General features: G+C 36.0%; 1 protein-coding gene across 6 annotated transcripts in view; it reads right to left on the reverse strand.

Moving 5' to 3' along the window:
- SPHKAP (SPHK1 interactor, AKAP domain containing) overlaps positions 1-12,654 on the reverse strand; it is a 168,228-nt gene that overhangs the window by 36,108 nt on the left and 119,466 nt on the right. For all 6 annotated transcript variants that reach the window (XM_055120937.1, XM_055120938.1, XM_055120936.1 and 3 more), the window contains one exon: positions 1,339-1,398. In XM_055120937.1, the coding sequence (XP_054976912.1) occupies positions 1,339-1,398 (60 nt within the window). The remainder of the gene's footprint in view (positions 1-1,338; positions 1,399-12,654) is intronic.

The raw sequence follows: 12,654 nt of genomic DNA on the forward strand, positions 1-12,654 counted from the left end.
GACTAAAAGGGAGAGATGTTGGATAAAGGAGGTGGATAAACCTGTGATGGGTGTAGTGTGGAATAATGTACATGGAAAATAATCACTAACTATATTCTGTATTCACAGAACATCAGTCAATACTTTTAAAGTCATCTATTCTAATAGAGTCAAACAGTAATAGCAGTAATAAAATGCTAACATTACATTTTCTTATTATATTAGGCACAGTACCAAAGGTTGTGCATCTTACAATACTTAATTACTTAATTAATTACTACACTTTACAATACTTAATTCCTGTAAGACTTTATATGGTTTGGTTACTACTATGATTCTTTTTTTTTCACTTATAAGTAGCCTAGAACCAGAAAAGATGAGGAGTGCCTAGCCCAAGCTAAATTAATGCCAAAGTTTCTGCTCTTATAAACAGCAAAAGACTATATAAAGTCAATCATATACATTCTTCATACCCACAGTTCTTAAGATGTCAAATTGCTTTGGTTTGTGCTATTTACTCTGTGAAGGACTCTGCACCATAATTCTATCCACTGAAATGATAATTACAAGTTATTGTTCAGATAAATGACATCTGGAGTCCAGTGGGAGTCTAAATGTAGTATTGCTTGGGAAATTAGGTTTGAGAATTTTCAGGTAAATTGTTTATATATATCAGTAATTGCTGCAAATGATGTTCTGTTATACAGAAACATTATCACACTGAATAGTGAGAGTCAAATAATGATGGCCAACTTTCTTTGCTTTTGCTCATGACTAAGAATCCTGTCACACCAATTAATTCATCCTATTGTACCCATGGGCCCTGCTTTCAAGGCACTGAGTGGGTCTCTAGTTCTTGCATGAAAATTTAAATCAGAATCCTCATAACCTTGCACAGGCTTGAAATTTTGGTTGAGACATAAAGGTAAGAGATAAAGCACTTGATGAGAAAGGCTTATAAAAGGAGCAAATGTGAGAGCCAGAGGCAAAGGCCAGCTATTACTAAGCAGGTTTTACAAAGTCCTTGGAAAAGTCCTCTCCAACTGAGCACTTGGGAATGAAAAAAAGGAAGAGCAGAAGAATCCCTTTAAGACACCCATGGGCAGACAAACGTGTCATCTTGGAGAGGGCTCTGTCTACTTTGGGAAACAAGTTTTACAGAGATAAGGATGAATTATGTGTGAACTATGTGTGAAGGTGACAGACAAGCTCCAGGGAGCTAGATGAGGGGTCAAATGGTTTCCTAAATGAATCTTTACATAGTAAACATCCTTTTCAGCTGGACAGTTTTTGCTTTTTCTCCTCAGGACAGCCAGCCCCTATCCCGAGCTCCCTGCAGGCTCCAATCCCAAGCATTACCTGCTGTAGGTGTTCTGTGCTGCATGCATCCTTATCCACATCCAAGTTCACAAAGCAGACCTGGGGAAGAAGGCACAGTTAAGGGAAGTTGTCTGTCCTTTTTGAAGAAAACAAGAATCAGTTTCAGACTGATACCTTCTGAGTGGCATGAATATTATTTAATTCATCTCGCACAGAAAGAGCCATACATTTCCCTTTTCCCCCTTTGAGCTATATGCATGTTTGCAGCTCCTATGCCATAATGCCATTGATTAAAATAGGAGCTGACAAATGAAACCAGTTCTCTCTGTTATTGACCAGTTGTCAATAACAAAATCTACAGAAGTATAAAGGGTCGTCAAATATCATGACAGGGAAAAAAAGACTTGTAATACTCCAAGCCAAAGTTCTTCAAGAAAATGAGTACTCCTTTCTCTTTCTTTTTCTTTCATTTCCTACTTTTCTTCTCTAACTTTTTATATGATGTGTCATCAGTGTATTTCTATTTAACTGTTTTAGTTCATATTAATCCAACCGCTTTTATGTCCCTGTTTTAATTATATTTGAAGCCAATTTAAATGTCTGAATAAGTGCATACATGAAATATTTATTATTGTGCAATGTTATTTAATATATTGTGACAAATATTACAATATAAGTGATTCAATAATGATTGCAAAGGTGGTTCATCACATTTAAAAATTACTACAGGCATTCAGATGAAAGATGGGAGAAGAAATTAAAGAGAGGTGAGAGATGTATTTGAAGAATAAGTATGAATGTGTAGGGTAGGGAATAGGGTTATATCTTTGCTATTCTGGAGTGCGTGAGTTGGAGTAGAAGGTGGAGTTGGAGTTGGCAGAGGAAAGAGAATCACAGTGAAGAAACAGGAAGGAAGGAGAGTGATTTCAGTCTAGGCTGGTGGAACAGTATCACTGTAGCACTGTCATCCCATTGTCCATCGATTTGCTCGAGCGGGCACCATTAACGTCTCCATCGTGAGACTTATTGTTACTGTTTTTGGCATATCGAATATGCCACGGGTAGCTTGCCAGGCTCAGCCGTGTGGGCGGGATACTCTCGGTAGCTTGCCGGCTCTCCGAGAGGAAAGGAAGAATCGAACCTGGGTCAGCTGCTTGCAAGGCAAACACCCTACCACTGTGCTATCGCTCCAGCCCAGTAGAGTAGTGTCTGAAATTTCATAATAGGGGTTAATTATGCAGAGAAGGATAAAATTGAGTTTTCACTGATGAACTTAAAATTGTACATTGATTCATAGTGATGTATACATGAAATATTTATTATTGTGCAATGTTACTTAATGTTTCTATGGTTATGTTTTACAAAGCTCATGTTAAAAGAGATGATGTAAAGGTTTTATCACATTTTACTAAAATCATTTTAGGGTTTTTATTCTTAAGTTGATTTGAAAATATTAAAAATAAAACCTTAGCCTATGGATTTAGACATTTATAGATACCTAAAAGTTTATAGGAATTTCTGATTTCTGTTATGTATTTTGGGGAAATGATTTTTCATGACCTATTGTTTTTCTTTGGGTAATCAAAAATAATAAAACAGATTTTCAGTAAAATTAAAATATTACATGTTACTGAAACATAATGATCACTGCTGTTTTACTTCCTACTAAGGGAGTGCATCAATTTTCTAGGCTCACAAGAGCATCCTGCTGTTATATTATTGGCTTATTGAAAATTTTGAAGGAAGAAGGTCAGAAAATATAAAACTTTCTAATTCAGAGGTTCTCTTCCATTGGGTTAATAAGGTAGGTAGGGCTTGAGTCTTTTTTTCAGAGTGCAAATTGAAATTTAAATAAGTGGTTTAAAAGGGATTTATGATATGAGAATATCCATATATAGTCACTGAAATGTTGCTCTTAGAAAATTGGTTCAATGTCCATTAGTACTCAACGATTATTTTCAATGTCCATTAGCACTCAACTTGTAGCTAGGACTGAGTTTGCAGAATTGATTCTACTCACCTTAAAGAGTAGTCTATTCGTTTGCCTCTAGAGAGGTAAGCTATGTACTTGAAGGATAAGTGGGGATGTATAGGGTAGGGAATGGAACCATATCGCTGGCATGCTGCAGCATCACAAAGTTCTCACTATCTAAATCACTTTGGGAAAAGAAAGAAAGAAAGAAAGAAAGAAAGAAAGAAAGAAAGAAAGAAAGAAAGAAAGAAGAAGAAAGAAAGAAAGAAAGAAAGAAAGAAAGAAAGAAAGAAAGAAAGGAAGGAAGGAAGAAAGAAAGAGAGAGAGAGAAAGGGAAAGAGAGAAAGAAAGAGAGAGAAAGGAAGGAAGGAAGGAAGGAAGGAAGGAAGGAAGGAAGGAAGGAAGGAAGGAAGGAAGGAAGGAAGGAAGGAAGGAAGGAAGGAGGAAGGAAGGAAGGAAGGAAGAAGGAAAGAAAGAAAGAAAGAAAGAAAGAAAGAAAGAAAGAAAGAAAGAAAGAAAGAAAGAAAGAAAGAAAGAAAGAAAGAAAGAAAGAAAGAAAGAAAGAAAGAAAGAAAGAAAAAGAAGCCCATACTGGTTTATCTGATACTGTCAGTGTTCTGTGAAGACAAATTTTCTTTTCATTCACTTTAAGCTGCAGTTTGAAATTTTCCCTTGTTATCTGGAACACAGCAGGACATAAACCACCCCTTTCCTTAAAGACAGTTTGACATCTCTCTCAATCTTGTTGATGTGGGATGAACAGGCATCTTTGGGCTTGATGTAGCTAACATTTAGGAGGTTTTCTTTAAGAAATTGAAAATTCTGAATCAGTTGTAAACTTGAAATATCTATTTACAAGGAAAAAAGAAATAATAACAGAGGTTGGAAAGATGGTACATCAGATAAGGCACTTGCTTTGCAAGTGGTAGAGCCAGCTCCAAGCCAGAGATAAGATCCACCCTCTACCTGAGCTTTGCCAGGACAGGACTGAGTCCTGAACATAGATGGGTGATGTTGCAGAAAGAAAAAAAAAACAAAAAGAAAAAATAACAAGTACTAAAGTCTGAAAGTTTGAAAATACCACAAACACTGCTAGTTACAGAAAAATGGTATTTTAAAAACTACTTCACAGTACTTTTCCACACGTTTTTGGATCTATCCTCTTTAATTCTCCTTAGATGATGGAGTCGTATAGCATTTCCTCTTAAGAGCATAGATAATTTATCTTAATCAAATATTGTTGAGTCAGGTTCAGATAGTTTTGATAATAATTTTAGAATTTTTAAAAATGTATGAACTTTTACTATGAGAATTTGTCTAAAATGTCACTTATTGAAAGTTTACTTTGGTGAGAAAGAGAGAAACATTAAAACCAGTATAACAAGAAAAGATAACATTAGATGGGTTATAACATGTGATTTCGGTGAAACAACTAATATATTGTTTTATTTAAGATTACAATTGTAATCTTAAATAAAATTGTAACCTAACAAGTTCAATTATATTACAATATGGGCATTTTAATTTTTTCCATGAATTCATTCCAAATAAATGATTGCAACAGTTGCAAAACATCCACTGCATTATGCATCTACTTAGGACAAATACAAGTAAAAATAATGACTTTTACTTGTTGACAGTCTGGAACTCTGACTTCGTGTGTTGGGCATTTTTCAGCTGAATTTAGCTACAACCTATTAAGGAAGTCTTTCCTACAGATAACTTGCTTAGAAAATGTGTACAATAAATATGATATCAAATTGTCTTCAAGTCTCTGGGCATTTGAATGTTGCCTATGAGAAAATACAGAGTTATGCTTTTGCTTGGAAGAAACCCTTGCAGCCAATTCAAAGGAGGCAGCCATCTGGCCGATTACATATTTCCTAATTTGATGGTATCAAAATGCTGACCCGCATATCTTCCAAAGAAAAAGATTGCCTCCTTGTTTCCTAACCAAAAGACTTCTGCTCTATTCAAGACCCTGACCAAAAATTATCTCTTAAAAAACATGGCATTTTCCTTGATTGGTACTTTAGATGGATGGTAACTAAAATGGCAATTTATGCATCAAAGTTTGTACATCACAGCGCTGATGGACATTTTACAACATGTGATAGTTTGGAATAATACCGAATTTGCATCCTCGTATTATTGTTTGGGAATGATTGCAGCAATTGCTCAAAGTGAGATGCAAAGTTTTGTTTACACTTGAGACCACTTTCTAGTCTTACAATCCCTATTTTTGAAAAAAATCTGTGAAAAGCTGTTTTGAGAGAAACAATTCAAGCAATTTGTGTAAAGAGACAAAGTAAAAATAAGAAACTTGCAAATAATGAGTGTTTAAACAACTATACCTGAATCCAACTTTATTTTTAACATGAAAGTAACTATTCTACTTGATATTTATATTCTTATGAATTTTCATTGTTTAAGATTTTGTTTTGGGATTGGACATAGTGTCTCATAAGTGCCTCATAAGCATATTCTGTTATAGTTAAGTTTCTAGTGTTAAGATGCTATGCCATATGACTTATCTATTAAATATTTTTAAATTGGTTTTAATATTTTTAATATTTGTTGTTGGTTTTTATTTTTAGGCCACACCCGCCCATCTATTGCTTAGGGTTACTCCTGGTTCCGCACTCAGGGATCATTCCTGCTGAGCTCAGGGGACCACATAGTGTAAAAAATATAAACATGCACACTAGGAAGGGGTGATGTGATGCGTGTGTTGTGTTAGCGGGCTCTTGGGGTGGCTCTCTCTCTCTCTCTCTCTCTCTCTCTTTCTGTCTCTCTCTCACCACTCTCATTTGGTCTCTCAAGCCTCTGTGTATGAATTGGATTGGGATGGCTCCTCCTTTCCGCTCTGCTTGTGTGTGTGCCCTGTGCTCTCTTCTGTCTATCTCTCTATCTCTGACTCTGTCTCTGTAGTCTCTCCTCTGGTCTCTTCTGATCTCTCTCTGTCTCTGTCGTCTCTCCTCTGGTCTTCCGATCTCTCTACCAATCTCTCTACCAGTCTCTCTTCCGGATCTCTCCTGCTTCTCTCTCTGGACCCCCCACTCGCTTTCACTTCTGCCTCAGACCTGATTCTCTTTCGCTGTCAATGCTGACTGTCTCTGACTCTGATTCTCACTCGCTTTGTGCTCTTTCTTTCCCCTGCTTCTGGCTCCGATGACTCCCTGATTCTCTTTTGCTTTGTGCTCTGCTTCTGTGCCTTGTCCCCTACTTCTCTTACAGTCTTAGTTTATATAGCACTCACAGAGGGTGGTGACACAAAGGTGGGTTGAACATTAACAAATCAACAAAGAGGTGTAAGACCACTCCTCCAGGAGATTAACTCAAGGACCAAATCTCTTCTAAGATTACTCCAGATTACTAGGAGATCCACTTAAGGGTGGGATCCCATCCAGGGTGTGTCACTTTCTTCTTTCCTCAGCTAGTAATCTACTTAACTAGTTATCATAAATTTACTTCTAATATTTCTAGCAATGTCATTCTGTATGAGCACAGTAAGAGATATATCAAACTTAAAGTTTGGTTCTTCCTGAGGACATCTCACTATATATTTCAGACCACAGTCCTCAGGTCAGGTTAGTCTTCCTAACCCCAGCAGAGTCCTAGTCTCGTCGTTACTTTTGGATCATGAGAGCATTTATCTATGACCATGCTTTCAACTCGTAATTGAGTATTGTGGCTCTTTGGCATGGCCCATTTGGATGCCAGGGTAGGTCACAGCTTTCCCTGGGTCCATTCCGTCCCTTGTCGGGGAGTTGGGACCCTCCTTTTGGGATGCTAGGAACTAAGGGCAACTGAGTCAAGAAAGCAGATGCCCAGGAGTAAATATTGGAGTCAATCAGCTCCCAAGTTACAAAGCATAATATTAACTGTCTTCCTGTGTCCATACAGAAAGGACATTGCTTTAAGGTAAACTAAGTTCATTGCGGCAAGGCTGAAAGGACAAACCCAATGTTATCCTACAATATAGAATGCCAGAGATCAAACCTGGGTCTGCTGTGTGCAAGACAAGCGCTTTACCTACTGTACTATCTCTCCACCCTTGTAATTCACTAATTTTAAATATATGTATCAAGGTATATGATAATTAGTTCAACATATATTAAAATATAGCCATCATCCACATAAAAAAAAAACTCGTCTACTGACATCTGACTCATTTTCCCCTAAATAGCATGTCCTTATCTCTTAGGAGTTCAGTATTGTCTCTTTACGTATTTAAATGTTTGAAAAAAATGATGCCAGTTCAGGTCACATTGTTTATAACTGTGTTAATGTTCACAGGCTTGGTGTACACAGTGTGCCACATTCCCCACATCCAAAATGCTCAAGATCCTCCCCCAAGGGGCTACTACTCCTTCCTGGCTGCTCATCATTCCTACGCCCATCCCTTCCCTTACTTGGCATTCTCAGCTTTTCAATCAAGTGCCAAGGGATTGTTATCATTCACTACTATCTGTTCCCTGGTTTTCCTTCTCTAGATACCACAGAAGAGTGAGATCACTTGATGTTTATTCTTCTCCTGTCACTTAGCTCATTTAATATGGTTCCCTCAAGTACCATCCATGTTGCAAAAAACTGAAGTAGCCATTCTGTTTTGGCCATCAAGTGTTCTGTTATGTGTATATGTCATAGTTCCTTTATCCATTTATTTGTCACTGGGCATTTTTCCATATTCTTGATATTTTACTGAGTGTTAAAATTTTCACATATCTTTTTGAGTTGGTGTTTTATGTTTGGGGGAAAGATCCCATGAAGTGGAATTGCTGGGTCATTTGGAAGCTCTAACTATTGCTTTTGTGAGAAATTTTCACACTGTTTTTCATAGAGGCTGGACCATACAACAACAGTAAAAAACCAACACTCTGTTTTTACCACAGTCCCACATTACAGTGTTGACCAATTCCAGTTTTTTTTTGACATGTTATTCTCACAGATTATCATCACAGATCATTGTGTGATGATCTCTTTATGTCATTTGATTTGCATTTCTCTTATAATTAGTAATGATTAACTTTTAAGATGCATAATAATCATTATATATTTATATACTGACTGAGTTGGAGTATTTCATGTCGCACTGTCGCACTGTCGTCCCCATTGTTCATCGATTTGCTTGAGTGGGCACCAGTAACGTCTCCATTGTGAGACTTGTTGTTACTATTTTTGGCATATTGAATACACCATGGGTCGCTTGCCAGGCTCTGCCATGAGGCGGGATACTCTAAGTAGCTTGACAGGCTCTCCAAGAGGGATGGAAGAATTGAACCCAGCTCAGCCGTGTGCAAGGCAAACGCCCTACTCGCTGTGCTATCACTCAGAATTGGAGTATTTCATATAGATAAAAATATGTTTTTTTGTTTTTATGTGACTAAATTTTTGGTAAAAATTTCTCTTAAATCAAAAAATTATATTATTTATAATTTATTGCATATTCATGCAATAAATGTAATAAATTTTATTTAATACTTCATAGTTGACTTTCTATTTATTATTTATGGCAAAAATTCACAGGTTTTATAGCATCTTAATAGGTTTTATAACATGCTAAAAACATTGGTGTCATTTTGATAAACTAAGTGCTAAACCAATGTAGGAATATGAAAGACATTTCTTAATTAAATCTAATAGCCTTAGTATCAAGGTAACACTTTGAACTTTAAACATATAAGCCACCACACAGTATAAAAGTTTAGCAAAAGTTTAGCTTCATATTATGCGGGAGCCATAGGATGACAGGTATGACATTGTATGACATTGCCTTCACACAGCCAGCCTTGCATCACATATGGTTCCCAGAGCCCCAGCAGGTATATTCCCTGTGTACAGAACCAGGAGTAATCCCAAACATCACCAGATGTTACCAAAACAAAACAAAACAAAACAAACAAAATAACATAAAATGAACAAAGAACCCCAAGAATATCTGTTCTCACTATACTTTTACAGTTAAATTGGATCAAATGTTTATACCAATAAATAAAATTTACATAGCTGAAGAAATAGTTACAATGTGAAGAAACAAATTTTAATGACCTTACAAGACTCTAAGAGTCATTATTTATACGTATTTTACCTTAAATGATGTACATTTTTACATGAAAGAAGATAGGTAAAAATAACAAGCAATTATTAATCAAAATTTATTAACTTACTAAAGAAAAAATGATACTATTTGAGAGGACATATAACCTGAGAAAACAGAGTTTTTATTATTACAAAAAAAATAGCATGGATTGGAAAAGCAAAGACCAACTTTTATGTGCATTTCAACCACTTAAATCCAATACAATTTGAATTTTCTAGTGTAGTTCAAGAAAGGTTACTTTTACTTGAAACATTAAAAGTCAGTTAAGAAAGTATTTTTCATGAGTGTTTAAAGCCATTCAGCCAAATGGGAAAAAAATGTTCCAAACATGGGGCTAAGACCCAAGTTTGAAGATGCCATTAGGATAAATGCAACAGATATGAAAATTAAAATTAATAATGCATGCTTTTAAAACTTGTAGAATTTTACGTGTTAACTCTTTAACTAGGTTTCCACTGAATATTACTTGCATTTTGCTACCTTCAAAGCAATAAAATAATGTGAACTTCCAATGGTTCACTTCTTTCTCTTCTTAAAGTCATATATATTAATTGGGTCCACCCCTCCCCAAATATTAAAAGTGTAGAAACTCATATCTTTAGTCCGAGTAGTTCAACTATTTTTAAACAAATGATAGCAGCTAATGAAAACTTGAAACCATTGGAAATTATAAGTAATCTACTAAATAATTCCAAACTTTATATTTCATGGATGCCTGAGGTATACATTTGAGGTAGACAGACACATTGGACACCTTGAGTAATTAAGTGATACCACTATGAACTGATATTGGTAGCACTGTAGTACTGTTGTCTTGTTGTTCATCGATTTGCTTGAGCGGGCACCAGTAACATCTCCATTGTGAGACTTGTTACTGTTTTTGAATATTCAATAGCAACTTCTAAATGCATATATCAGATGGCATTACCTGGAAGTGGAGTAAAGAATTTACTCCTCAAATCCAGCTTCTAAAGAGGAAAGTTACTTTCCCTTCTTTGAGCAGAACTTCTAGATTGAATGGAAAGATTAAAGGCATCACCAGTTCCATCTCCTCTGTTCTATTTGTTGGGTCACTCAGAGCCACACTCTTTTGATCTGTTTTGAGTTAACAGACAAAGTCATTAGCCCAGGGCATATGTATGTCTGTGTAACTATTTCCTATCTCTCTAGCTTGGATTCAGAGAGTTCTGTAGAGATTCATAAATTAAAATATTTGAATAGGAGCTGGGCCAATAGTACAGCAGGTAGAATGCTTGCCTTGCATGCAGTAGAGCAGGGCTTGATACCCAGCATCACATATGTTCTTCCAAGCCTCACCAAGAGTGCTTCCTGGGCACAGAGCCAGGATTGAACCCCGAGCCCCATCGGGTGTGGCTGCCCCAAACAAAAATAAAACAAAATAAAATATTTGAACAGACTGGCAAACTGTGTGAAATAACTCCTTTATTCAAATAAATGACCATTAAATGTAAGCCTCTAGAAATGAGAATTCTGAAGTCTATTGTTTACACACAATAAATAGAGGAAAAATATGAAAAACATGAAAAGAAACATTTATTATAACCACAGGAGAACAAGGAGTTTTCTATATTTATTTCCTTTACCAGTGGTTCTTGTTAATTATGAAAATACCCATATTTCAGAAAAGCTTTATGCATTATGATTGTTTCTTTTTTTATTTTTAATCGCTTGTGGTAAGACTGACATAAATCCTAGCTTCTGTTTTCTTTGTCCAATCTGTTCCTTTGAATTTATTCAAGTAATACCATGATTTCTGAGAAAAAAGAAATGCTTCTGTAATGAATGTTTCAAGATAGTATAGGCTGTTAACAAGCTATGACAAATAAATCTCTGCATTGAAGCTTTAATTGTGCAAACATGGGTTCAAAATAAAAGCTGACTCAGGGCTCTTCCAGTGCTTTATATTTTCTTGCAAAAATCACTGACAGCAATTGGGAGATATCTTTTTTAATGTTTCATATTTCGCTGTTTTTCACTTTGAAAGAAAATTAAAGTAATTACAGGACCCATTAATTAGGTGACTTAATTTACATAAAAAAGAAGAATTTTTTAAAATCTTGCTATAGTTTCCTGAGATTTTAAAGTCCAGCTTTTGATAGACACTGTGAATTGTCTGTCAACTTATAAAGGCCCCAAAAGGAGACCCCTCTCTGTGTAAAGGCAGGGTGCAATGTCCAGAAATGTCAAGTAGGACCAAGATATCCATTCAGGGGCCGGAGCGATAGCACAGCGGGTAGGGCATTTGCCTTGCACGCGGCCGACCCGGGTTCAATCCCCGGCATCCCATATGGTCCCCCAAGCACCGCAAGGGGTAATTCCTGAGTGCAAAGCCAGGAGTAACCCCTGAGCATCGCTGGGTTGTGACCCAAAAAAAAGAAAAGCAAAAAAAAAAAAAAGAAGATATCCATTCATTTATTAGCTTTGAAAGACACTAATTATAGGATAACATACCATATAATGTAAATATATGTTTATTAAATACATTGTTAAATGTATTTATAATGTAGTTATATTTATTATACAGATATAAATATATGTTTATTACCAGCTAAAATTTTTTACTTGAAAGGAATGTAGAATCAAGGATAAGACATATATGTGGGTCATAAACAGTTCTTGACAAACACACTTTGATCTCAATGGGCATAAATACAAAAAAACAAAAAAAAAATCTAAAATATAAATACAAACATGGCTGGAGCGATAGCACATCGGGTAGGGCATTTGCCTTGCACGCAACCAACCTGGGTTCGAGTCCTCCAAGCCTCTCAGGGAGCCCAGCAATCTACTGAGATTATCTCACTTGCAAGGCAGAGCCTAGCAAGCTACCCGTGACGTATTCAATATGCCAAAAACAGTAACAAGTTTCAAAATGAAGTTGTTATTGGTGCTCGCTCGAGCAAATCAATGAGCAATGGGATGACAGTGATACAGTGATAAGTACAAACATACCTAGGAAAACGTGTTTAATAAAGTACTACAATATAGAACCACATAATTTAAGGGTAAAAAGTGAATTTTACAATTATTTGCTTCACCTTTCACTTGATTTGCAAAGAAACTAGATCCTAGACTGGTAATACATACTGAGTTATAGTAGCTTATTCCTTCCTTACTACATTGAATGTTCCTTCCTAATCTCCTTTTTATCTGCCTGTATAATGCTATTCGTTAGCTACAGATGCTAGGTTTTATCTTGTTGAGTAACAAAAGGCTGTAGAATGTTCCAATTGTTATTTTTCACCTTCTTTCTCTTTTT

Source organism: Sorex araneus, chromosome X (assembly GCF_027595985.1).
Source record: "Sorex araneus isolate mSorAra2 chromosome X, mSorAra2.pri, whole genome shotgun sequence".
Taxonomy (NCBI): Eukaryota; Metazoa; Chordata; class Mammalia; order Eulipotyphla; family Soricidae; genus Sorex; species Sorex araneus.